Source organism: Larimichthys crocea, chromosome X, assembly GCF_000972845.2.
Source record: "Larimichthys crocea isolate SSNF chromosome X, L_crocea_2.0, whole genome shotgun sequence".
Lineage (NCBI taxonomy): Eukaryota > Metazoa > Chordata > Actinopteri > Sciaenidae > Larimichthys > Larimichthys crocea.
This window is the reverse complement of record NC_040020.1, coordinates 24,499,346-24,522,889: the sequence shown is the minus strand read 5'-3', so window position 1 is coordinate 24,522,889 and position 23,544 is coordinate 24,499,346. Positions and strand designations below refer to the sequence as shown.

At 38.7% G+C, this 23,544-nt stretch overlaps 1 protein-coding gene across 1 annotated transcript; it reads left to right on the top strand.

Moving 5' to 3' along the window:
* The first annotated feature begins 265 nt into the window (after positions 1–265).
* LOC109138776 (zinc finger protein 208) lies at positions 266–22,136 on the top strand. Its single transcript, XM_027282640.1, has 22 exons — positions 266–517; positions 3,598–3,772; positions 3,877–4,343; positions 5,099–5,297; positions 5,635–5,687; positions 6,942–7,107; positions 7,194–7,286; positions 7,434–7,508; positions 7,618–7,701; positions 8,081–8,158; positions 8,657–8,899; positions 9,900–10,681; positions 11,821–12,024; positions 14,128–14,476; positions 14,568–14,981; positions 15,707–16,195; positions 17,080–17,781; positions 18,480–18,541; positions 18,627–18,782; positions 19,139–19,289; positions 19,828–20,097; positions 21,323–22,136. The coding sequence occupies exons 1-22, from the start codon at positions 509–511 to the stop codon at positions 21,943–21,945; spliced, it is 5,844 nt and encodes a 1,947-aa protein (XP_027138441.1). The 5' UTR covers positions 266–508; the 3' UTR covers positions 21,946–22,136.
* Positions 22,137–23,544: the final 1,408 nt, after the last annotated feature.

Sequence of the window (23,544 nt, the reverse complement as noted above, 5' to 3'; positions counted from 1 at the left end):
GATTATATATTATCTCTATGCCAAATGTTTAATTATTATGGCACCATTTTGAATTCCCTCTGACATGTATTATTTTAACTTATGGTTCCTGTGTTATAGGTTAATTCTAAGGATAGGTTTGCATGCTGCTACGGGATGCTTGAATGTCCATCTATCTCTATCTATCTATCTATCTATCTATCTATCTATCTATCTATCTATCTATCTATCTATCTATCTATCTATCTATCTATCTATCTATCTATCTATCACCACTAGGTGGCGCTGCGCCCTCCAGCCTGTGAGCAGCCATCACTGACTGTGACCGAGAAAGAAGAAGAAGCGTCGGTGGCGCAACATCTAGCTTTAGCAGAGGCTGCTGTGGGCTGCTAGCTCCTGACAGCTGCCCTCCTCCTCCTCCACCTCCTCCACCACCTCCTCCTGCTCCACAACAACAACAACGACACAACTTAGCTTCACCTAATATTCACCCTGCTCTTCTTATGCCACCCTTCACACCCGGCGCACTATGTTTGAGGTAAGGTAGATGGTTTCAGCTGCTGTTCGGGCTGTGCTTGCTTTGCTGTCTGTCGTTTTTTTTTTTCTTTCTTTCTGGGATTTAAGAGTTAACTAGCTAACAGACACAGTTAACCTGGTGATCAGTCTGAAGTACCTGGTGAGGTGTGAGGGTCTGACACCGGTCTGGGTGTTAACACCTCACATACAGCTCGTGTTACCTTGATAGCTGGCTGGTTAGCTGGTGACGTTTTTTAACTAGCGATGCATTGAGGAGAAGTTACCCAGGGAAATGATTTATTCTCTCTGGAAGTACTCCGGCCTCCAGAGTCCAAGTGTTGGTGAAGTAAATGTCACGTAAATCTGAAGAATAATGCTGAGAAAAAACACAAGTTTAGTTACTTCATGACATTATTGTGTTAAGCTTGATGTCACCGGTCTCAGTGCGCCATAAATTAAAGAGCAGATTTTCTTATGAATATGTTTATTTGTTTATTTATCTGGACTTTATCACCCTACATGTGTTTAATGTAATCATAGCAAATAGATAGAGGAGACCTCAAGAAAACAACAACAGTTTAAACAATTAAAGCCTGTAATAAAACACAAGAATAGAAATAGAAACTGAACTAAGTCATATCTAACATGTATACTGTACAGGTTTGAGTTTAAATAGATTTAAATACAGCCAGCTGCACATGAAGATACTGTATGTCTGCATACTTTGCTCAGACTTGTGATTGATAGATAGATAGATAGATAGATAGATAGATAGATAGATAGATAGATAGATAGTAGGAAGGAAAACACAACACACTAGTATTTATCAGATACTTTGCTCGTCTAAAGATGCCACAAGGAAGAAAAACACGAGAATATGACAACTATGGTGATTATGACGACCACAAGAGAGAAAATCAACAAGTTGATAGTAGAAATAATTCAATATCTACCAGCACACATCCGTAATTTCTCATCACAATCACAAAACAGGCATAAGGTGTGTATATATACGAAAGGCATGAGGTAGATGAAATTAAAAAGTCTAAGAAAAGGAATAACATGGAGCTCTATCAGTGTAAAATATACAAATAATATATACATATAACACTGAACAATAACTTTGTGCAATAAAATGTTCATTCTTATTCTGAGAAAGTCACTACCCTATGATAATTAGTAAGAAATAATAATAATAATAATAATAATAATAATAATAATAATAATAATAGTAATAATGTACACACCAACAAAAACTGTGATGACTTGGCTTTTGAGGTGTAAGAAAAATCTGTTGTGGAAACAGTTACTCTCAGATAGGACTGCAACTAATGATTAATTATGGATAGTGTGCTAATTATTTGCTTCGTTGAATCGTTTAGTTTACCAAAGTGTGCTAATTATTTGCTTCGTTGAATCGTTTAGTTTACCAAATGTCAGAAAATAGTGAAAAATCAATAGTTACATTTTTGTTGTTGTTGTTATAACAACTAGGCCTGCAACTGACAATTATTTTCTTTTAATTAATCTGATTAATCTGTTTTCTGGATTCATTGATTTGTTATGTGGTCCATAAAGATGTCTCAAAGATAATCAGTTCACTGTCACAGAGGACTAAAGAAACTAGAAAATATGAGGGCTGAAATCAGATCATCTTTTTTAAAAATCTTTTTTTTAGTAGAAGTTGGCAATTAAAATAATAGTTCACAACTAATTATTTTATCAATTAATCGACTAATCGTTGAAGCTCTAATAACAACATATCAATGTGTCATGTTATAACAAGATAAGTTTGTTTTATGTGTTGATTTTGTGAAATATGTGAAAGAATTATATGTTGTCATTTTCTTATAAAAAAAACCCAGAATATCCTGTAGGCCTAATAATCAGAAAATCTTTCATAACATGAAATGTAAAGTCAGCAAAGAATATATATTTTTGTCACGGTGGCAGCAGTTACTTTCATGAAGGATTTATGGCACAAAAGTAAAATTAGTTTTAAGTACTTAATAATAATAATTTTTATTATAATATACACAGTGCTGACAGTGTGCAGGAGTTCACTATATTCTTGCATTACCTCTGTGTCCCAGCCAGGTGTGCATTAGACAGTATTGAATTTAATGAGAGACTTCAGGACTCGCAATGCGGGTCACATTCTTGGAACAATGTATGAACACACCCAGGCTGTAACAATGGGATGTTTGTCTTAATCTGCTTTCATGAATGTGGCGTTACCTTACCTTTTTACTAAGCTGAAGGTGTCGGCACATAAAGCTACAAGGAACTTGCTGGTGGAAAGTTTTCATCTAGGTGAAACTCTTGTCATTTCGTATAGCACTTCTCCTTTAACTACAGCCACCCCCAACTTGTGTTGGCCGCTGGTCTTTTTTTAAATTTTAATACTTTATGTTTCATAACACAAACATGAGGTCACAACACATCGCATTCGCAATTGTGTTTATTACAGTTTCAGTAGTCAGACTCTTTATTAGCAAAGTACATATCCCATTTCATCCAGTATTATTCTCCCCTTTCCTTCTGTAATCGTAAACTAAGCGTTATGTGTTCCATATGCTTTTTTATAATAATCTATCCATTGGCTCAAAGTTCTCTAGAAGCCAGCATCTAGTAATTACCTTTTTGCTTGCTACCACGAGTATTTTTAGTAAATAATTTCTCTATTGTCCAGTTTCTGTATATTTCCCAAGTAGAAAGAGAGACAAGTAAACTCAATATCCAATCCCAGAATCCTCTTGGTGGTAGCTAAGATGGGGCAGGACCAGAAAATATTAGTTTGATCTGCCGTTAATTTGCCCACATCGTCTCCACCATTGGTTCTGACGTCCAGTTTGTCTTTGTTTTATTTTTGGGGTTATGAAAAACCTCACACAGTTCTTCCAACAAAATTCTCTCCGTGGATGATAAGACACCATTCCTTCGGGGGGGATTTCAATGTCCAGTCCTCTTTCCCACTTTTGTCTGTTGAGTTGTTTTTGAATACAGATTTCCAATAATTTGTCTGGTTTGGCCACTGGTGTTGAAGGTTTTCAGTGTGTATCTCTTGTAGGAGTATGAGTATTTGTCTTTATTTCTCACTAGGATCCTGAACTCCAAGATCCATTGTCTCTGAGTTTAAATGAAAATTATGATGACCAGAATTCACCCCATCATGATTCAAAAAAAGCACCAGCAAGCCCCGAGTATAATTGCGAGACACCAGAGATTCAAGTAATCATCAAAGAGGAAGAGGAAGGCTGGACTGTGAGTGAAAATCGTGAGTGGAAAATCTTAAATATCAGCAAAGCGTTACTCGATGACATACAGACAGTTACCAGACTGTGAAGTTTCACTTTTTTTGTTTTGCTTTGTAAAACGCAGATGAAAGCTTCAGCTCAGAGGGAGAAAAAGAGGACACCTCCACACACACTTGTCATCCCCACATCAACGCATGCGGGAAGGAGAGCTCCATTTCGTACGAAGTGAAGAGACATGAGAGAGTGTATACGGTGGAGAAATGTTCGGAGGAGTCTGGCGGCCCCGTTCTCTATGGGCAGAGCTCCTCTGCCAGAGAGGGGCGGCAGAGACACACGGTCATGGACTCTGATGAGAAACTTAAGATTTCCTACACATGTGGAAAGACGCCAGGAAATGTGACTGTGCATCAGTGCAATAACACAGTACGTGAGATGACCCCCGGTCACAAAAGGAACATGAAATCCCATCAGAGGACACATGCAGTGGAGGAATGTTGTACTCAAGACCAGAGCCTTGACGTTAAAGAAAGCACATCTTTGCCAACAGAAGCAGACCGACACGAGACCAAAAGATCAGCACCCTGCCAAACAGTATGTTAAAAAAATAATCACGATATAACTTTATGAAAACATTAGAGAGGGAATTAAAGCCTCACCCAAAGCTCTATACTAATGACATATCACATCCTCATGATCCCGTGACATTGGGGCACATTCACACAGGACACAATGCTGACGCGAAAATTTAGGTTTTTCCATTCAGTTGAGTGTAGATGGTGCGTTTGGCTGTGGCCTGTGTAGTCCACCAAAAAAAAAACGCAGTGACCCTCGGCAGAGAAGTTGATCCAGCTTTTGGAAAAAACGCAGACCAACGTCACGCTGCAGCTGCTAATCAGGCGCTCAGACCGGTCAAACCTCCACAGTCAGCCTGAAATGTCTCTGAAACTGAGACCATCTAGGTGGATTCATGGACTAAACTCTAATACTCTACCAGTTGTGTTCTGGCTTTGATTATTTCATGTGGCCAGCTTCTGACTTGCAATTTACTCTGCAAAATATTGGCCAAGTGACATATACAGTGGATGAGAGTGAGGGAGCGTCAGCATAGATAAAGCCGGTTAATCAGCGAAATAAAAAGTTTTTTCCTGATTGTTTCACAGTAGTTACGTTCAGCACAAATAGACAAACCCCCAGCAGCCCCCTTCACCCTCACACACCACCAGACAATCCTATGGCGTTTTGTGCCTGATCCTGTCTGAATGATGCCTTAGTCAGGTTGAAAGGAGTGATGACTCGGACTCTTGAACGAGAAAATGAAGCCTTTTCACTCTGTGTTCTGTGTTTAGGACTCTCCTGAACATAAGCCACTGATGTCACATGGACTGAAGATGACATCTGCAAACTTAGAGGACCAAACGCTCCATTTGACTGTCAGATTACAGGCAGGGGACGGGGAGGAGGAGGAGGAAGAACAAGAGGAGGAACAAGATGAAGAAATCGGTGGTTTAATCAACTCGGATGGAGAAGTGATTGAATGGGATGCCGGTAAGTTATTCATAACAGCACGTTTACTGCATAGCCACGACTTCTGCAAACAGTACGCGTTTATTTACTCGAGCAACCGCCTTTGTTCCAGTTTCACATGAGTTTATTTGGTAAAGAACATGTTAATTTTTATTTATTTATAAAACAATGAAACCTCAATTTCAAATTGTACAGAGCTTTTGTTTTCTGTTCTCATTATGTTAACAATTAAACAGGTGTTTAAAGTGCACAACATGCAACGTGCATTTAGTTTATTTTATTTTTGGCCTGATGATATAAACTAGTTTTAAAGATGTTGATGATCAGTCTTCATGTTTACTATCTTGAATTTTTACAGGAGACAGTTCTGACCAAGGCTCTGATTGCACAGAAAGTCCTCAGCCTAGCAAGGTAATTTGTTTTAAGACATCATTTATCAATTTTGCGATACAAAAGCTCAGATAAGGGTTATTTCTTTCAAGTCTCTTGAAATTTCTGTTTGCATATATAGTAGGAACTGGGCATTTCTGCAAAAATCCTATTCGTTACACACTTTTAAGAAACTATTTGATTTTTCTATAATTTAATGACTAAACAAAAGAATTACAACCCCTTCTTAATATATAGCATGTTATACATTTTAACAGAAACACATATAGGCCACAGCCATGACATGACCGTAGAGTTGCGAAACCTGACAAAAATAAATTTTTCCAATTCCAAAACAAAACTGGAAAAATTCAAACTAGTGCTTTGTGTTGAGGTGAAATCTCCACACGACTCTTCTTTGTAGTCTTTGAAATACTAACTACAGATACAGATGCCACAGTGTGACTTCTTCTTCGTGATATATTCCACCTTTTAAATTTCAACATCAAAATATAACAGTAGACCACAGTTAAGTTATCAGAGAGACAGACTTCAGCCTCACCGCAGGGTAGATAAATAGGCAGGATTATTTATTAACAGTTACCAGTTGCCTGCAGTTGTAACTGCAGCACTTTACTATCCTGTGTCATGCCACAGGTTGGATTATATTTTATAACTACAGCTATAAAAATGTGTTTATTTGCTGTTTGCAGGCTTAAAGGTCTTCAACATTGGTATTTTGTAACCTATTTTTATTCCCATGTTTTTTCTGTGTAAGTGACTCATGTGGGACAACAATTTCTGAGATTGCTCCAGCATTGAAGTTACACAATAACACAAACTAACTAACCAAAGTGGGAGACCAGCAACTCTTGTGTCCTCTGGTGTAAAATTACTGCTTGTCAATGGAGTCTGATGGCTTTGAACAGAGAAATATAATGGCTGTTTCTCATTAAACAAAAAGGATCTTACTCTTTGACAAAACATCTACCTCTGTAGCGTCCTTCCCATGATGTTGTTCGACACTTTCTGAGCCTGTCAGCAGCAAAAACAAACACTTTAAGTGGAGGTACATTGATGGTGTGCAATTGCCCCAAAGGATTACACATTGCAGCCAGTTTCATGGCTCTCTCGCTCAATATTGGACCATTTTGAGAAATTGTCTCCATTTGTCACTTAGAAACAACAACATGGGAAAACAGGACTGGAAATTACGAAAGTTTCTCTAAAGTAATATTTCCTAGGGAAAGTTTTGGGGGTCATGTTTGTGATGGTTTTTAATGATTATGATCACAGGGTGTCGTCCTGTCCGAGTGTCAGCCTCAAGGCCAAAGCCAGAGAGACAGCAGTAGTCCAACGCTCATCATGGAAGTTGTGTCTGTGGGGGAAGATGAAGAAAGGGAAGAAGGGGAGGAAAAAGAGAGAGTAGTAAAGATGGCAGCGGTATCGTCCGTATATCGTGGTAAAGACAAAGTCAAAAGAAAAATGCTAAAAGCTCATCGTTATGACCAACTTCTGAGTTTATCTTTTTGTCCGCAATGTTACCAGGAAAGAGACTCAGAAGAAAGAAAAAGGCTGCAGCAGTGACTGTGGTGTCAGTGGATGTCTCAGACACAGAGAAAGAAGTCCCTGCAAGTCCCGGTGAGTGAAGTAATGAAGGAGATGATGATGAAGATTTTAATTAGAATACACACTCAAAATATTGGTTTAGGTAGAACATGTGAAGGGTTCAGAAGAGGGTTGTTTTCCATATGTTGATATTTTCTTGTGTTCTTCTTTGTCACAAAGTCAAAAAACGGGCCAAAAGAAAGACTTCAGAAGTCCCACTAATGTCTGCTGAAGACTTGGAGGCAGAGCCAGGAAGTGAGTGTTCCCCCCTTGATTGCTGTTTGTGTGTTTTTATGCATCTGAAATACAAATTTTGCACAAAAATGTTTAGTTTTACTTTTAAGTCTTCCTTTTTCTCTCATAGTATCAAGGCGCACCCGAAGGAGGAGAAACGCCCCCATCGTGGAATCGGAAGAATTAATCCCAAAAACTGTCCGACGTGCTGCTGGTAAGACAAGAAAAAATTTGCTTCACAAGTAGGGTTAGGTATCGTTTTGATTTAGGCCACTTCTGCTCATTAATTCTGGTTTATTTAAGAGAAAAAGGTCAAAGTCTAAGATAAAGATGCAGACATTTGTGGGGTTTCGGTTCTCAATAATGCAGAGTGGAACTGAAAGAAACAGGTGACATCTTTTTCCGTCCTTTTTCTTCCTCCGGGGTTGGGTAGCAACGTATCACTTACTCCTGGGGGGTCCTGAGGGGGTTTGTCCGAGGCTTTTCTGGATATCCACTTGTCCAAACTTTAATTTCATGGATTGATGAGCAGAACTGAAAGACATTTCCTAACAAATCACTGATTCTTAAACATTTTGGATCCATTTTACCAGTAAAGCGACCTTACAGGAGGAGGAGAGATACCAAACAATCTGCTGAAGGAGAGGGAGAAAGCACAGGGGCTTCTGCTGGTAAGAGAACCAACAAGTGCAGCTGCAGCAAATACCATGTTATCCCATTGTTAGCTCAGTTTTACCAGTGTATTAACTGTTAGTGCATGGCATGAGTAGAAGTACCTCTCCTATGGCTCTGCCAGCAGTTAATTAAACCTGGAGTACCAAGTAAGAAGTACTATTGAAGTACTTTAAATGTACACCTGTGTTGTACCTTTTTCAGTATTTATCTAAATCAATCATTAATACAAAGAAGAAACTGTACAGAATCATCATCATCAACATCTTTGATAGTTACCCAACTGCAGAGCACCAGCAGTTCAACTCAAACGCAAAAAACAAAATAGCAGTAGCAGCAATTTGGTTGTAGAAATACTGATGTCTAAGGAGGAAGTACGTGAGGAATAACAGAACAAGTTGACAAGAGGTATAGCAACAAACAAATTAATCTACAAACTCATTTAGTAAGCATTAAATTAAGTCTGACCTGACTTCACCTCCTCTTTCCTCACATAGGGAAGAAGCGCCCCGGACGGAAAATGGTTCGTATTCCCATAGATATCCCTCCTGAGCTCCTGAAGAAGCCCAAAGAGAAGATAGAGTACCACTGCTCAGTGTGCGGCAAAGAGTTCCCTCACGCCTACAAACTAGAGAGACACGAGCTGATCCACACAGGAGAGAAACCATACTGCTGCTCCATCTGTGGACGAGGTTTCAACCAGAAGGGAAACCTCAAAACGCACTACAAAGTCCACTTAGGTGAGACTGGATTTGACTTTATCTGAAGTTTATTTACATTTACAAATGGGTCCTAGAATTATTTGCTCTCCTATTGTTGTCTGTGTACATTTTTTACTCAGTGATAAATGGCCAAAATGTTTTCTTGAGTTTGGTATTTTGTATGGATGACCTGTATTGTTTTGTGTTTTGTGTCTTAGTGTCGAGATGTCTTCCAAAACCACAATTTGAGACAATATATGCCTCATAAACAGGAGCCCCTAAATCAAATGTCATGTTGTCAGTCAAACAACTGGCCCTTTTCCTGCGTGGTGCTTTACAGGTCTTGTCTCTAAATTACCTAAACTTAAAAAAAAGGAAGGCTTGGCCCAAAACTGGCAACAATTAACATGATAACTTAATAATTAAATTAAAATTGGTTTTAGTACAGTACTTAAGCATTCATTCAGACAGGATCCAGTGGTTCAGTGCAGTGATCCGGTGGACAAATCTGGCATGATCCAACTTTGGGAAATTCGAGCCATTTCCATCAATCAGACACTCAGACCAGGCAAGCCCTCCACAGTCAACCTGAGGCTGAGGCTATCCAGGTGGATTCATGGACTAAACTCTGATAATTGTTGTGTTCTGACTGAATTTATGCTGCAAAAATAGTGACACAAAAGGAGTTTAATTTGGTTTGTGTCCAATGGTTTGAGAGCAGGCATTGGTTAAGAGCCATGGACAGTAATTGAGAGTGAGGGGGCACCAGAAAGCCAGTTAATCAACTAAATAAAAAGTTATTTCCTGATTGTTTTAAAGCTGTCATGTTCAGCACAAACAGACAAACTCCAGCAGCCCCCCTCACTCCCACAAACCACCAGACAGCCCTGTGGCGATTTGCCGCAGCATCTGATCCTGTCTGAATGCGCCCTGACTCATCGTAAACCACAAGTGAAGTCTCGCTGAAGTCCTTTGCAGTCTAAACATTGTTATACTAGAAGAGTAAAGCGTGATTTCTCTCTCCTTTGTCTCCATGAAGGTCGTAAGGGCTCTGTGGATTTGGACGATGAGGTGAATCCCATCGCATCAGAACTTTCTGAATACTTGAAGTCTCTGCCAGGAGAGTCCAAGATCAGATCGTCCCTCCGCTGCCTCGAATGTGGAAAAGAATGTGACAGTCAGTCAGCATTACAAGCACACCACATTACGACACACACAGAAACAACTGACGAACCAGACACAGTCGAGCAAAGCTCACCACAGATATTCTTCTGCCGCCGCTGCGGCATTCAATTCAATGCTAAAGAAAAGCTGGAAGAACATATGAAAACCCACATCAAAGAGAAGCCCTACTCATGTCCTGACTGTGGCAAGAGGTTCATCAATGAGAGCTACATACAAATCCACCAGCGCATCCACACTGGGGAGAAACCATTCCTCTGCTCCCAGTGCGGCCGAGGTTTTCACACGGCTTCCTCTCTCAAGCTGCATGAGATGCAGCACTCCGGGGAGAGACCGTTCGCTTGCACAATCTGCGGGAAGACATTCCGGATAAACTCGTACTTAACAGCACATTACCAGACCCACATTAAAGACAGACCTTTCATTTGTAGCGTCTGTGGGAAAGGCTACTCCAGAGCTGAGGAACTGAAGGTGCACCACAGGCTGCACACTGGAGAGAGACCCTACGAGTGTGGAGAGTGTGGGAAGAGCTTCATTTACCGACAGGGTCTGCGGCAGCATCAGCGCACACATGCTGGAAGACGCATCGGGCCAACCAGACAGCTCGGTAGACCGAAGCAAGAAGCCAGACTGGACATCTAACAGTCGATCTATTGATGCATTTTTTTTGTTGTCAACTGTGTTCGGAGATATTACAGTAAACCGTGCTTCTTTCCTGATCTCCTTCCTTTCATTCCTTCCACCTACAGCAGAGACAATTACTGTGTCTGAAAAAAAAAAAACGTGCTACAGAGTCGGTGTGGAGTAATTTGGAAGCTTACTGTGTCGTCTTTCTCGTATTCATGTTTTGTACCCATGTTTTTATGTTCACTCTTCTCTTGTAGCCCATCTGTACAATTTGAGTGCCTTTGTATCCTGCATGCCAAATACTAATATTTAATGTTGAAAAAAATTATGCACAATATCCTTGTTATTTTAAAATCCATCATGATGGAATACAGAAATTTTTCAGAAACACGTCTGGATTTTTTTGTGCCAGTAGCCTCTCCTCAGTGACGCGAAATCACAGATTGTGTCAGGTTCATACTCTGAAATTAACATTTCCCTAGCAGCAAAAGTATACAGCTTAAATATCATTTATATCAACTATAAAACAGACGATAGCTGTCATTAATTAGAGTGGTTTCATTTAGTATCCATATCCACAGTTAGCAGTTGGCTAAATACTTTCCCATAACATTAATCTAAGACTAGAAGTTCAGGTATCAGGGAGAGTTAATAAGGCTAGTCTTTGCCGCTTTGAAGTGACGGCTGAACAGGGTTCCTGTACTGCAGTGTTGTGGTAACACTACACTTGAAATAATGTATGAAACTTACTTGTTCCTAAAGTTAAATTAAAAAACCTGTATCTCTTGTAGTCTTTAGATGGCTGTTAAAAGTTGGCACCATAATGTGCTTCCATTTGTTAATTGTGCTGTGAGCCACTTACGGCGCCTTCAGGACATATTTAGTTTATTTTATGTTCTGTATCTTGTATTATGATAATGAAAACCACAGGTCGGTAGTTGTGCCATACGTTACCATTTAACAATCAAAGATAATCATATTTTGTATTGGACTGATCAATCAAAACTAATCATAACACTTAGTGTGAGTAATTAAATGCGTATTCAAATTAAACAACCACCATTTTTATGCTTAATTCAAAAGAATAAACTGTTAATATGATAGAAATGGTCATCTAATAAGCCTTCATACATATTTCTGATCTATCAGAGGAAAATGAGCAGGAGCACAGGGGGGGTCATCCAGGTCTCAACCACCTTCACATCAACACCATCAAAACAAAGGAGATGGTGATTAAATTCAGAAGGAAGATACCCCAGACCACACCGGTGAGCATCCAGGGACTGGATATCCAGATGGTGGGAGCATACAAATACCTGGCTGTGGAGGCCTTAAACAGCAGCAGACTGCTCCATGTAAGAAGAAGTGCTGTCAAACTCTTTAACACCAGCATGACTTCATGACTTTTTCTATACATATTTCCTTTTTCTGAGTCATTTCTTATCCAGCTTGTGTATATTGGATCGGATTGGATAAAGGCTTTATTTGTCATTGTTACAGTACAACGAAAATGCAACACCTGAGCTGCAGTGACAGATTTTGCTCCAGAGTAGAAATCTGTTTGGAAAGTCTCATGTCTGAACAAACTTATTAACCAGATATAATACACACTTTTATATTTTTAAGACACCAAACTGTATCTTTAATGATTTCTATAGTAAATTTAAGAATATCTATCCATAAACTCTGAACACTAGATGTTTATATGACAAAATGTGCATATCCCACAGTATGTATTAAGATAAAAATCAGTGTATGCAGTTGTTTCATTTACTAAAATATTAACCTGTAATCGTATTTAAACTATAAGCAGTATTTATAAAGTATAAATAGTATAAGTATTTGACAGCTTGGTTTCCTTATTTCTGTCTCTTATCTGGCAACCCTGGAGCTTGCTCGCCTCCTCCTCCGTCAGCGTTTCGTGCTAACTGTCTTAGTGACTCACAGCCGGCACAAACACACACACACCGGTCTGTACACACACCGTGGTGATGCTGGGACCCGGGGTGTGTGAATTAAAGCTAACGTGGTGATTTGAAGCCACCATGAAAGAGGTGAGTTTGATAAATATGTGTATAACGGCGGTGCTGGTGCTACATGCTAGCCTAGCCCGCTAAGGCAACAGCCAGTAAGAAGTTTGAGTTACGGTAACTTCTGAGGTTCACTGCCCGCTGACAGGCTGCAGGCTGCGGCCACGGAGGAGACAGCACCACGGTGTCTGCTCTGCGGTGCTGGAGGAAGTATTCAAGTATTATAAGAACATTTGTAATAATAGTAGTGCTGTTATAAATAAAAATACTACTGATAAATAAAAGCAAACAAGTAGTTATAATGGAGTAAAGTGTCAAAAGTAAAAATACTCAATTATATCAGATGTTTTTATTTATTAATGCATTCATATTAAAGCAGGATTTTACTGATGTGGTCGGAGACATTTGTTTAAACTGTTTTGTGAATAATAATTATTGTGCTTATTGATTAATCTGTTGGCTGTTTTTCAAGTAATTCATTGATTAATTGGTTTGGAAAAAAATTATCAAAATAAATAATAAGAAGAAATATTGTCACAAGCCCAAAGTGACACCATCATAATGTTTTGTTTGATTTGTTGAAGTTATTTTTTTTTATATTAAAAAAGAAAGAAAAGCAATTTATCCTCATGTTAGAAATATATATTGATTATTTTTATTATGTAATAATCTGCTGATTATTTTTAAAGTAATTGAATGATTGGTTCGTAGAAACACCTTCACAATGTTTTGTTTGTTTTGAACGAATGACAGTCAAAACCAAAAGAACAGAAATTATTATTATTATTATTATTTATTTTTTATTTTTGAAAATTCAAATTATTAAAATAATAAAAAAAGAAAAGCAGCAAATCCAAATGAGATATTTGGCATGTGTGCATATAAAATGACTTCAATGATTACTGTTTTAAAACAGTTAATTTTACATCAATGGTCAAATTGTTTCAACTGTACTTGCTGGGTAGTTAAATTTATAGTAAAACATCATGTTTTTTTAATCTGTTCATATGTTTTGTAGCAAAAACCTTTGTTTATAAAGTAACTAGTAAGTAAAACTGTCTGTTGTATTGGAGTACATTAGAAGTAAAGATACTAGTGGGGTACTTCAAATTTGTATTTAGGTACAGTACTTAAATTCCACCACTGCTGGTTCACTAAAAACCTCCTATGAAGTTTCTTAAAAATAACAATGTAATTTGGGATGAAATTAAAGAGAAATCAGAGTCTGTATTTAATTTGGAGTGACACTTTCACTATATTTAATTGGTAGTTTAACCTGGAGCGTATTCAGTGCACAGCAAGACAAGTTTGTTTACAGCGACATGCAGTAAAACCTGTTTGCATGGAGATTTACCCATAGACCTTTTAACAGCAGCCATATGAAACAGTAAGTGAACACACAATGATACTAATGATGGTTCCATTCAGCTCAAACAGAGTCAGGGTGCTGCTGTGATGCACATCGGCTCACTGGAAAGACTCTGCTGCAATAAATGCTGTGGCCGAGCTCTCGCCTGCCAACGTGGAACAACATCTGATCTGTTCAACCACGGAAAGAAGAGTCCTGCTGATAATGTCACGCATGTCGAAGGGCACCAACCCGACATGAGTCCACACAGGGATGGGAGTGATTGTGGTCGTAGTCCTTTGCATGAAGATCAGAGCGTAACTGAGGCTAGATGTGAGAAAGCTTCATCACTGTTACAAACAGTGGATAAGGACTGTGGAGCAGTTTCTCATGTTGTGGCTGAAGCTTGTTTGAATCTCAGCCAATCGGGTGAGTAGAAGACTGCAGGGTGTCTAAACTTGAGAGTGTTTAAATATTGTACTCAAAATGACCTGTATTCATTCTGTTATGTTTCCTGTAGAAGAAGTCAAACTCTGTTCTGATGAAAAGGACAATCACACTTCAGCTGAAGCACTTGAACAACCCCAGGGGACTGACAACGACAGGAAACATTTCTGTCAAATTCATAAAAAAGAAATCAGGACTCAAACCCAACACAGTAAGAAACACCATGAAGGAGTCAGGCCTTACAAATGTGTCTACTGTCGGAAGAGGTTTACCTTTCGAAGCCCTCTGATTGGTCACCTGCGATCCCACGCTAAAGAGAAACCCTTCTTCTGCCCTGTGTGCGGTGTGAACTTTCCTCTGATGAGCCATGTGAAGACGCATATAAAAACACACACTGTTATGACGAATGTGCAAAAAGAAGAAGATGCAGGAGGAGGTTCGATCATCTCAGATGGAGATGAATTTGATTGGGATTCTGGGAGCTCTGGTACGTGGAAATAGTTAGATTTTTTGATTGAATAAATTGTCATTCATTGGTTTACACACAAATAGAGAAAAGGTTTCTGCACCGGTCTCTGAACGCCTCTTCCATCTACATCAGGGGTGCCCAAACTGTTCCACAAAGGGCCGGTGTGGCTGCAGGTTTTCCTTCCAACCAACCAAGAGCACACAGTTTGACCAATCAACCCTCTGAAGACTGAAGATCAGTTGATTAAATGAGTCAAGTCTGGTGTGCTGCTGTTTGGTTCAGTTTTTCAGAGCGACTATTTAGGAACTATTTCTCAAGTTGCTCCACTGAAAATTGCTGACAGTTTTATCCAGAGTAACAAGGACAATTTTTAACATGTGATTTGTCGATTTTGTGAACATCAGAAAACATCTCTCCACTGTGTTGGATAGAGGTAGAAGTCTCAGAGGCAGATATCTCAGCCAATAAAAACAAAATTAAATGGGTGGCTACGTACATCAAGGAATAAATGAGAAAATATGTTTTTTGTGACTTTGGTGAACTGACCCTCTAATGACACATCCAAGGTTGAATTGGTATGGTATATTATTACCTCAGCTTTCATTGCAAGATGTAGGGGCGACACCACAAGAGGTAAAGAAGACAAAAATAAAATACTGTCTGTTACTGATTTTTACTCTCCAAACTTGAGAAACATGGATAACAATTTTGTTGTGTTAACCCTGGGCTTCTTTGTGTTACAGGTCAGCCTCATGATGTTACATCACCTGCTGACACGGCTGCACTGGCCAAACCTGAGTATAGCCATTCTCTGAAAACAACACCCAGGAAACGTCGGAAGAAAACTGAGGCCGAGGAGCTCTTCAGCTGCACCGAATGCAGCAAGGATTTCCAGAGCGTATACACCAGAGACCGCCATCAGAGAGAGAAACATGGCAAACGCCCTCTTCATGAGTGCTGTGACTGCGGACAGACATTTAAAGCTAACAGAAGCTTGATAGTCCACCAGCGGATCTACCATTCAGCACCTACAGCGGCTGTGAAACCAGAAGAAGAGCAAAGGGCTCCGAAGACTTATGCTTGCTCAACATGTGGAAAGCAGTTTCCTACCAGTGCCTCTCTGAAAAGGCACCTTATTGTTCACTCAGGGAAGAGACCATACAAGTGCACTTTGTGTGGAAGAGGTTTCACACAGATTGGAAACCTCAAAACACACTACAAGGTTCATAAAGGTGAGAGTACTGAAGTATTTGTCTCTGCCCTTTTATTGTTAAAACAGTTCTGTGGTTGTCTCTTTATATCAGGCAGTTAGTTTTCTAAGACTTTAGAGGTTTTGAATTCTTAGTATAATTCAAAACCCCCTCCAGTTTCAGTCTATAACACTGTTGTAAATACATATGTGTATTTCTCATGATCATAAACCGCCAGCTAACATTTCTTACTACTCCAACAGCAAGAAGTGCTTGCCGTGTCTTTCAGTCCCAGATTTACCCTTGTCTGAAAGTTTCTTGAAATGACTGAAATTACAGGTGTACAGGGTGCAGAGTGGGAATAATGGAGACATGGTAGTTATGGTAGAAAAGTTACACAATGTTACTTTAATATTGCTTCATTAGTTGCTGTAGGATGTGCTGAAAAAACGTGATGAGAGATTATAATGAGATATTTATGTTGTACAACTTGAAAAAGTTAAAATAAGTCTAGGATAAAAACAGCATTTATTTTAAAGCACATTTCTAATTTTATTTCAGATTCAGTCCAATATTTATTCTCTTTTTTGGTCTCCTGAAAATATCTGTCTCTTTAGCTGCTAAATACTCCACTATGTTCACCAGCTAGTTGCCAACTTTGTTTGTTATTAGGGCTGTGCTGGACAGGTAGTGGTTATCTGAGATTTGTTTGCTGAGAATTTTAATCATATTGACCTATGATGAGAGCAGTGAGACTGAACCAAAACAGCAGGGTTACAGGCTTTAAAACCAAAACAATGAGCTGAAAGTCACTAAAACTCTCTATAGAGCTGAGGGGATCCATTGTTTGTATTAACATATTGAACGAAATTGATTAATTGCAGCTTTAAGGATGTATAAACTGAATTTTGTTTGTCTTCCAATAGGGAAATTCACCAACGTGGCACCGTTAAAGAAACGTGTCCCTCAATCTGAAGAGGCTCAGTCATCATTGGAAATCTGCTTTTGTCATTTGTGTTGGACTCAATTTTCAAAGAAACATCTATTAGAAGAACACTTGAAACAAGTCCACGAATCAAAGAAACCATTTTCCTGCGCACAGTGTGGCAAAAGATTCACATACGTCCAGAAATTAAAAGAACATGAAGCTGGGCACGAGGGTCTGAAGGCCTACCAGTGCTCACAGTGTGATAAAGGTTTCCAGACCTCGAAGGGACTCGAGAACCACATGCGAGATCACACAGGAGAGAAGCCTTTCCCGTGCATCATATGTGGGAAAAGATTCAAGCAGGAATCTACTCTGAGAGCACACTATGTGACACACTCTGGAGAGAGGCCTCACCTCTGCTCCATCTGTGGTAAACGTTACGCGAGAGCCGAAGAGCTTAAAGTTCACGTCAGAGTTCACACGGGTGAGAAGCCGTACCAGTGTGACGAGTGTGGGAAGAGTTTCTACTACAGGCAAGGTTTCAACAACCATAAGAAGACCCACAATGTCAAACCCATAGGGCCCACCAGGCAGCTGGGCAGACCCAGACAGCTGGGGAGTAACAAGAAGTCAAGCAGGCCCAAGAGAGTTCTGCCTGATTCAGAGGGAGAGGACCAGACCTGGGAGCCTCCTGACCTCGGTAGGTGTGTTGATTGACTGACTTTACCATCAACAATGTGTAATTCAAGATTCTTTTATATGTAATATCCAATGTCAAAGGTTTATATTATTTTATACAAACTAGATAAACTATAAGGCAAGGACTTCCTCCAGCTCTTCTATTTTTTATTCACTCTATAAAAACACTGTTGCCTTAGACTACATGGCATACAGTAGCTGCTTTGCTCGGTTTTTGCTCTGTAATAAGTGTCAAATTATATCCCTTAAAACAGGATTTATGTACCTTTTTGAGTAAATAATTAAAGACCTACAGCCAAATGTTATGGTGCAGCCATTTCATGATGCCAGAAATATTGAGATTGTCTTTCCTGTCTTAACTGTTCAAATCAAAGCAGCTTTATTATGTTAAACAAACTTGTTTATTCTAAACTGGAAAATGGGTTAATATGATATAATATGATTTCTGCTACAGTTATATAAACTGTTAACTCCTATAAATACCTGGGGATTCTGATAGATGATTTCCTGACTTGTAAACCACATGTTCAATGTTAAAAAAAAATCGATATGCCTGCTCTTTTTATTGGCAACATAATCCTAAATAAACACTGTATATAGAAATATTTTTTATGATTTACAGACTGTGCTTGAATATTTACTGACATCTCTGTAAGTTGTACCAGTAAATTATTGAAAATTAGTCATTTGTTTATACAGGGAGTAGTCCCCATGATCATCTTGGCAACAATGAAAATCATGCTGCAGAAAACCACAGTCAGGTAAGAGACACTTTATCCTGTAGACGGTAATATTTACCTGCGGCTTGTTGACATCTGTTGACATTTGTTGCTTTATATTCCACAGACGTCTTCATGGAGCTTTGGTCATTATACAGCATTCAACCAGTGGGATCAAAACCCAAATACATCTAACTGGAAAGCAGCGGAGGGCCACCAGGCTCACAGTTCAGCTCCAACAGGAGCAGGCATTGATTTCAGTAGCCTGCTTAGGGGAGCGGTGGTAAGTGATACTCAGTCACTGCTCTGCTCCGGTTACCTTGACATCTTAGATTAACAGGACAAGAAGGAGCTGTCATTCTTGGCTTCACTTGTTTCTCTCAGGAAGTGACTGACTTGGGTGGAAATTACTGTAAAATTGTCAGCAGGTGGTGCTGTAAATCCAATCCATTTAAGTGTCTTTTGATATTACAGTAGTTTAAGAACAATGGTCTAATAACATAAATAACTTTAATTAACTTTTATTTAAGAAAAATGAAACTGCATTTAAGCTTAAAAACCACAAAAGTTTTGAACTTTGGTTAATATCAAAATGACACCCTATAACTACACACATGACGATACTTCTCATAATCACAGGATCAGGAGAGATGTCCAGTGGAGCAGCTCTCCTGGCCTTCTGGGACCACATCAAGTGAATTCCACCTGAGCACGACATGCACGGAGCTGAATCATCATGAAGAACATAGACCTGAAAAACAGGACCAGGATCACAGAGGAGCACCTACAGGTGAGTTTGACTGAAATGAACAGATACAACTCTCGAGAGGAATGTTTAAATTCCACAACTTTAGTTGATGATGTGGAAATGTTCTTTGAGATTTTAACTAAAATTATTTATTTAGTTTTAAACATAGTCCTTCATGAAAGATAGAGAAAATATAGTACACAAGTACATGAATTTATTTCAATGCAGAAACAAAACTTTGTATTGCAGTTTTGTGTGAGGAACCCACCAGAGAATTATCGCCTGATTCTGCAGCTCTACAGACCCTTTTAGCATCTTTTAGCTTATTGTTTTGGTTTTGTCTGCATCTTTAATGTTTTGCCATGGATAGCTGCCTTCAATAAAAAAGCTTTTAGCAGCTATGGGGATAAATATTTCCCTCAATGGTTGATAGAGACCAAAACAGAACTGAATGAAGAATGAATTTTGACTATATTAGCTTCATAAGGTGATAACACGTTGCTGTTGGAATCAGTTCCTGAATGTTCCTTAGGACACACTACCTTATGTACACTACTGTATATTTTTTGTTTCTTTTTAGACAAAACTTTAAGACGGCCTGAACCTGAACACAGCAGCTCTCATGAACGTCTGCAGGAGAAGCTGCCAGAGAAGCCGAAACAAGCCCCGGGACCTCGTAGACTCAAGAAGAACTACGACTGTCCGACCTGTGGAAGAGTGTTGTCTCACAACACCGCTCTGCAGCGACACCTTGTGATTCACTCAGGGAAAAGACCTTTCAAGTGCTTCATATGTGGAAGAGGATTCACCCAGAGTGGAAACCTCAAAACACACATGAAAGTTCACAGAGGTCAGAGGCAACAAGAAACTTCTCAGTCTTTAATTAGATGTTGTTGGGGTTTTTTAAATTAGAAGCTTGTGGAAAGTTTTTGATTCTCAACTGGACATATTACTTTTAATAGCTTGTTGCTTAATTGATTTTTTTTTTTTTAGGTTAAATGACAGATAACATAAGATAGACTTTATTCATCCAACACTGGGAAATTCACTTGTCACAGCAGCTCATATACACAAGGTTGATAAGAAATTACTTATAAATAGGTAATATGTAGAAAAAGTGATGAAGTCATGTTGGTGTTAAAGAGTCTGACAGCTGTTGGAAAGAAGGACCTGTGGTAGAGCCCTTTCTTACATGGTGCGAGTAGCAGAATGTTGCTGAAGGAGCTGTTTAATACGGTGGCCCTGAAGTGCAAAACACAACAGCAAATCAAAAAACACAACAACAAATCGATAAACACAACAGCAAATTCAAAAACACAACAGCAAATTCAAAAACACAATTGCAAATAAAAAAACACAATAGCAAATCAAAAAACACAATAGCAAATTAAAAAACAGAATAGCAAATTCAAAAGCACAATAGCAAATTCAAAAACACAATAGCAAATCAAAAAACACAATAGCAAAATCAAAAACACAATAGCAAATCAAAAAACACAATAGCAAATTCAAAAACACAACAGCAAATTCAAAAACACAACAGCAATTTCAAAACGGAAAAGGTAGGTACCCTCGGGCGACATGAATCGTCGCTGTGTGGACTGGTGGTCTGTCCTTTGAACCGGAAGGTCATGGTTTACATGTTTCAAAATATGAGCGCTGTTCGTGACAACATACACGCTGCTATTAAAGAATATTTTGATGCAGGACATGGATATGACGTGATACTACAGAAGCGCATTGCATTCATAATTATGAGAAAAGATCTCAGAATTACGAGATCAGGAAAGGTGCCTCATTGGCCACTGCACTTCAGTAAAGTTAGAAAGATATTGGCACTTCTGGGATCAATAACTCTGAAGTGAAAGTGAATATGTACCAATCCTTTCTTGTAACTGTCTACCAACCACGTCTCTTTTGTAGAGCACTTTATACTCTCTGGCTAGACTAAAGTGGTTTAATAACAGTCAAAACCAATCCCCTGATTATGGTGATTGCATATGAATTGTTTTTGTTTTAACAATGCAGAATTGTCTGAAAATAAATTACTACAAATGTCTTTGTCTTTCTTACAGGAGAGTTACCAAATTGGACTTTAGTTCAAGAGAAGAGTCCTCATAAAGAATCTCTTCTCACAGTTCATGTGTGTGGAGAGTGCGGCATGGACTTCCCTCAGAAACAACAGCTGGAGGAACACCGACAGAGTCACAAAAAGCCTTACGCATGTCCCGACTGTGACAAAACATTCAAAAACGAATATTATTTTAAAATACACAAGCGTGTACACTCAGGAGATTCGCCTTTCCTCTGTTCAGAGTGCGGGAAGAGTTGTGTCACAGCGGATTCACTTAAAAAACACAAGTTGACGCACACTGGAGAAAAGAATTTCCACTGTGATCAGTGTGGGAGGGCGTTTTCACAATCCTCCCATCTCAACGTTCACCTCAAGACTCACACCGGAGAGCGGCCACACCTCTGCTCAATCTGTGGTAAAAGTTACTCCAAAGCATGTGATCTGAAAGTTCATCTGCGAGTTCACACCGGAGAGAAACCATACACCTGTGAGAAATGTGGCAAGTGCTTTTATTACTCTCAAGGATATCGAGCGCATCTCAAGATACACGACAAGAAGCCGAAACCTTCAACAAAACCTTTGGGGAGACCAAAACAACAGATGTTAGTGTTAAATAATCACTAATGTCACCTGGGAGTTCACAATAGACAGAGAATACACAAAGAAAAGTACATATTACAGTTTGTTCCTCTGTTACTGTGTGAAAGTGATTGGCTGAGCAATAGCAATCGTGTATTATATTGTGTACGGTCAGTGCCATTGTTTATGTATAGGACTACAGTATTTAAGAAAATAAATCACAATATTGTGGATCGTTGTTAATGATATTTGTTTCTGTGTGTTTCTATTTATTATTTACCTAAATGTTGACCTTTGACGAGAGAAGATTTCATCCAGAAAATTAACTCCAGAGATCAGTGTATTGATTGATTACAAAGTAAAAAAGCCTTCAAAGGACCAGTTTGTAAGATTTAGTGACATCTTGTGGTCTAGTTGCAGACTCATTTCACCCTCTCCCAATCTAGAGCCAGTGTTTCGTTTGTCTTTTCTGGGCTCCTCTGGACCTTTAAATCATTCTTGGTAAAATCATTTATTTTTGCATTTTAATACATAAATATAAGCTGCATTATTTAGACAGCATCTTTATGCATTGAAATAGTATGACCATGCAGCAGAATAGTAGTGTTAACATTACTGACTCACGACCCTCTGTCAGTTTTCCCGCATCTTCGTTTTTATAATATATTATTTATGGTCTGCTAGGATTGTCAGATACTGTATGGCTGGAAGATTTTGGCTTTTTTGGTTGACATAACAAAGCATTTCAATGTACTAAACATTAACCTCTAAGGACATAACTGCTGGTGTTATGTACCCGTAGATGTGACACAAAATATTACTTTCTGAATGATTTTGTTAAAGACGAGCAAGAGTGACACGTTTTAAACAGGCTTTGCATTGCTCGTAATAAGTCATGTTTAGAATGAACATGAGGTTCAGATTTGTATCAGCTTCATGCAAACTTTGTGCATTTGTACGTAACTTTTATTGTTTTTCATTTTTAAAATGTTAGTATTGGCCCCCATGGCATCTTCACATTGTCAAATCTGGCCCTCTTTAATAGAAGTTTGGACATGTCTAATCTAAGAAGTTATACTGTATATTTTCGGTGCTTTTATTTTTATTTTATTTTTAAAATATTTTTATTGAAGTCTTTTTTATATGAGTACATTCACAAACAAGACAGACAAAGGAACAGACATACAAAATCAGAACCCCTCATCAACTCCCACCCTGGTAAAATAAAGAAATAAGATAAGTAAAGCAATTGCATGAGTTCACCTTCGTTTACATCTGAAAAGCTAAATAAAATACAATCAAATGCTGTATGAGGTCAAAATCATAGAACTAGACAAAACAGTAAAGGGGAGCAGGTTATATACTGACATACTAGTTAAACCGATGTAGTAATGGTAGTAAGGCCAAGAAAGAGCCCCATATCTTTTCATACTTCAAGTTCAAGTTTAAGTCAACTTTATTATCAATGCTGCTATATGTACAGGACATACAGAGAACTGAAATTGCGTTTCCCTCTTATCCCGGCAGCACTAAACATGAAATATAAAATACAAAATATAAGTGAAGATGTAAAAATATAAAATAAAAATATAGATATAAAAATATGTACAAGCTAAAAGACATCAGAGAATAGAAAAGACAATG

Excerpts from the sequence above, each read along its gene's own strand:
- LOC109138776 (XM_027282640.1), top strand. Across the intron at positions 18,542-18,626 it reads CTGCAGAAAACCACAGTCAG|ACGTCTTCATGGAGCTTTGG; the intron begins GTAAGAGACACT and ends TATATTCCACAG. Across the intron at positions 20,098-21,322 it reads ACACATGAAAGTTCACAGAG|GAGAGTTACCAAATTGGACT; the intron begins GTCAGAGGCAAC and ends TCTTTCTTACAG.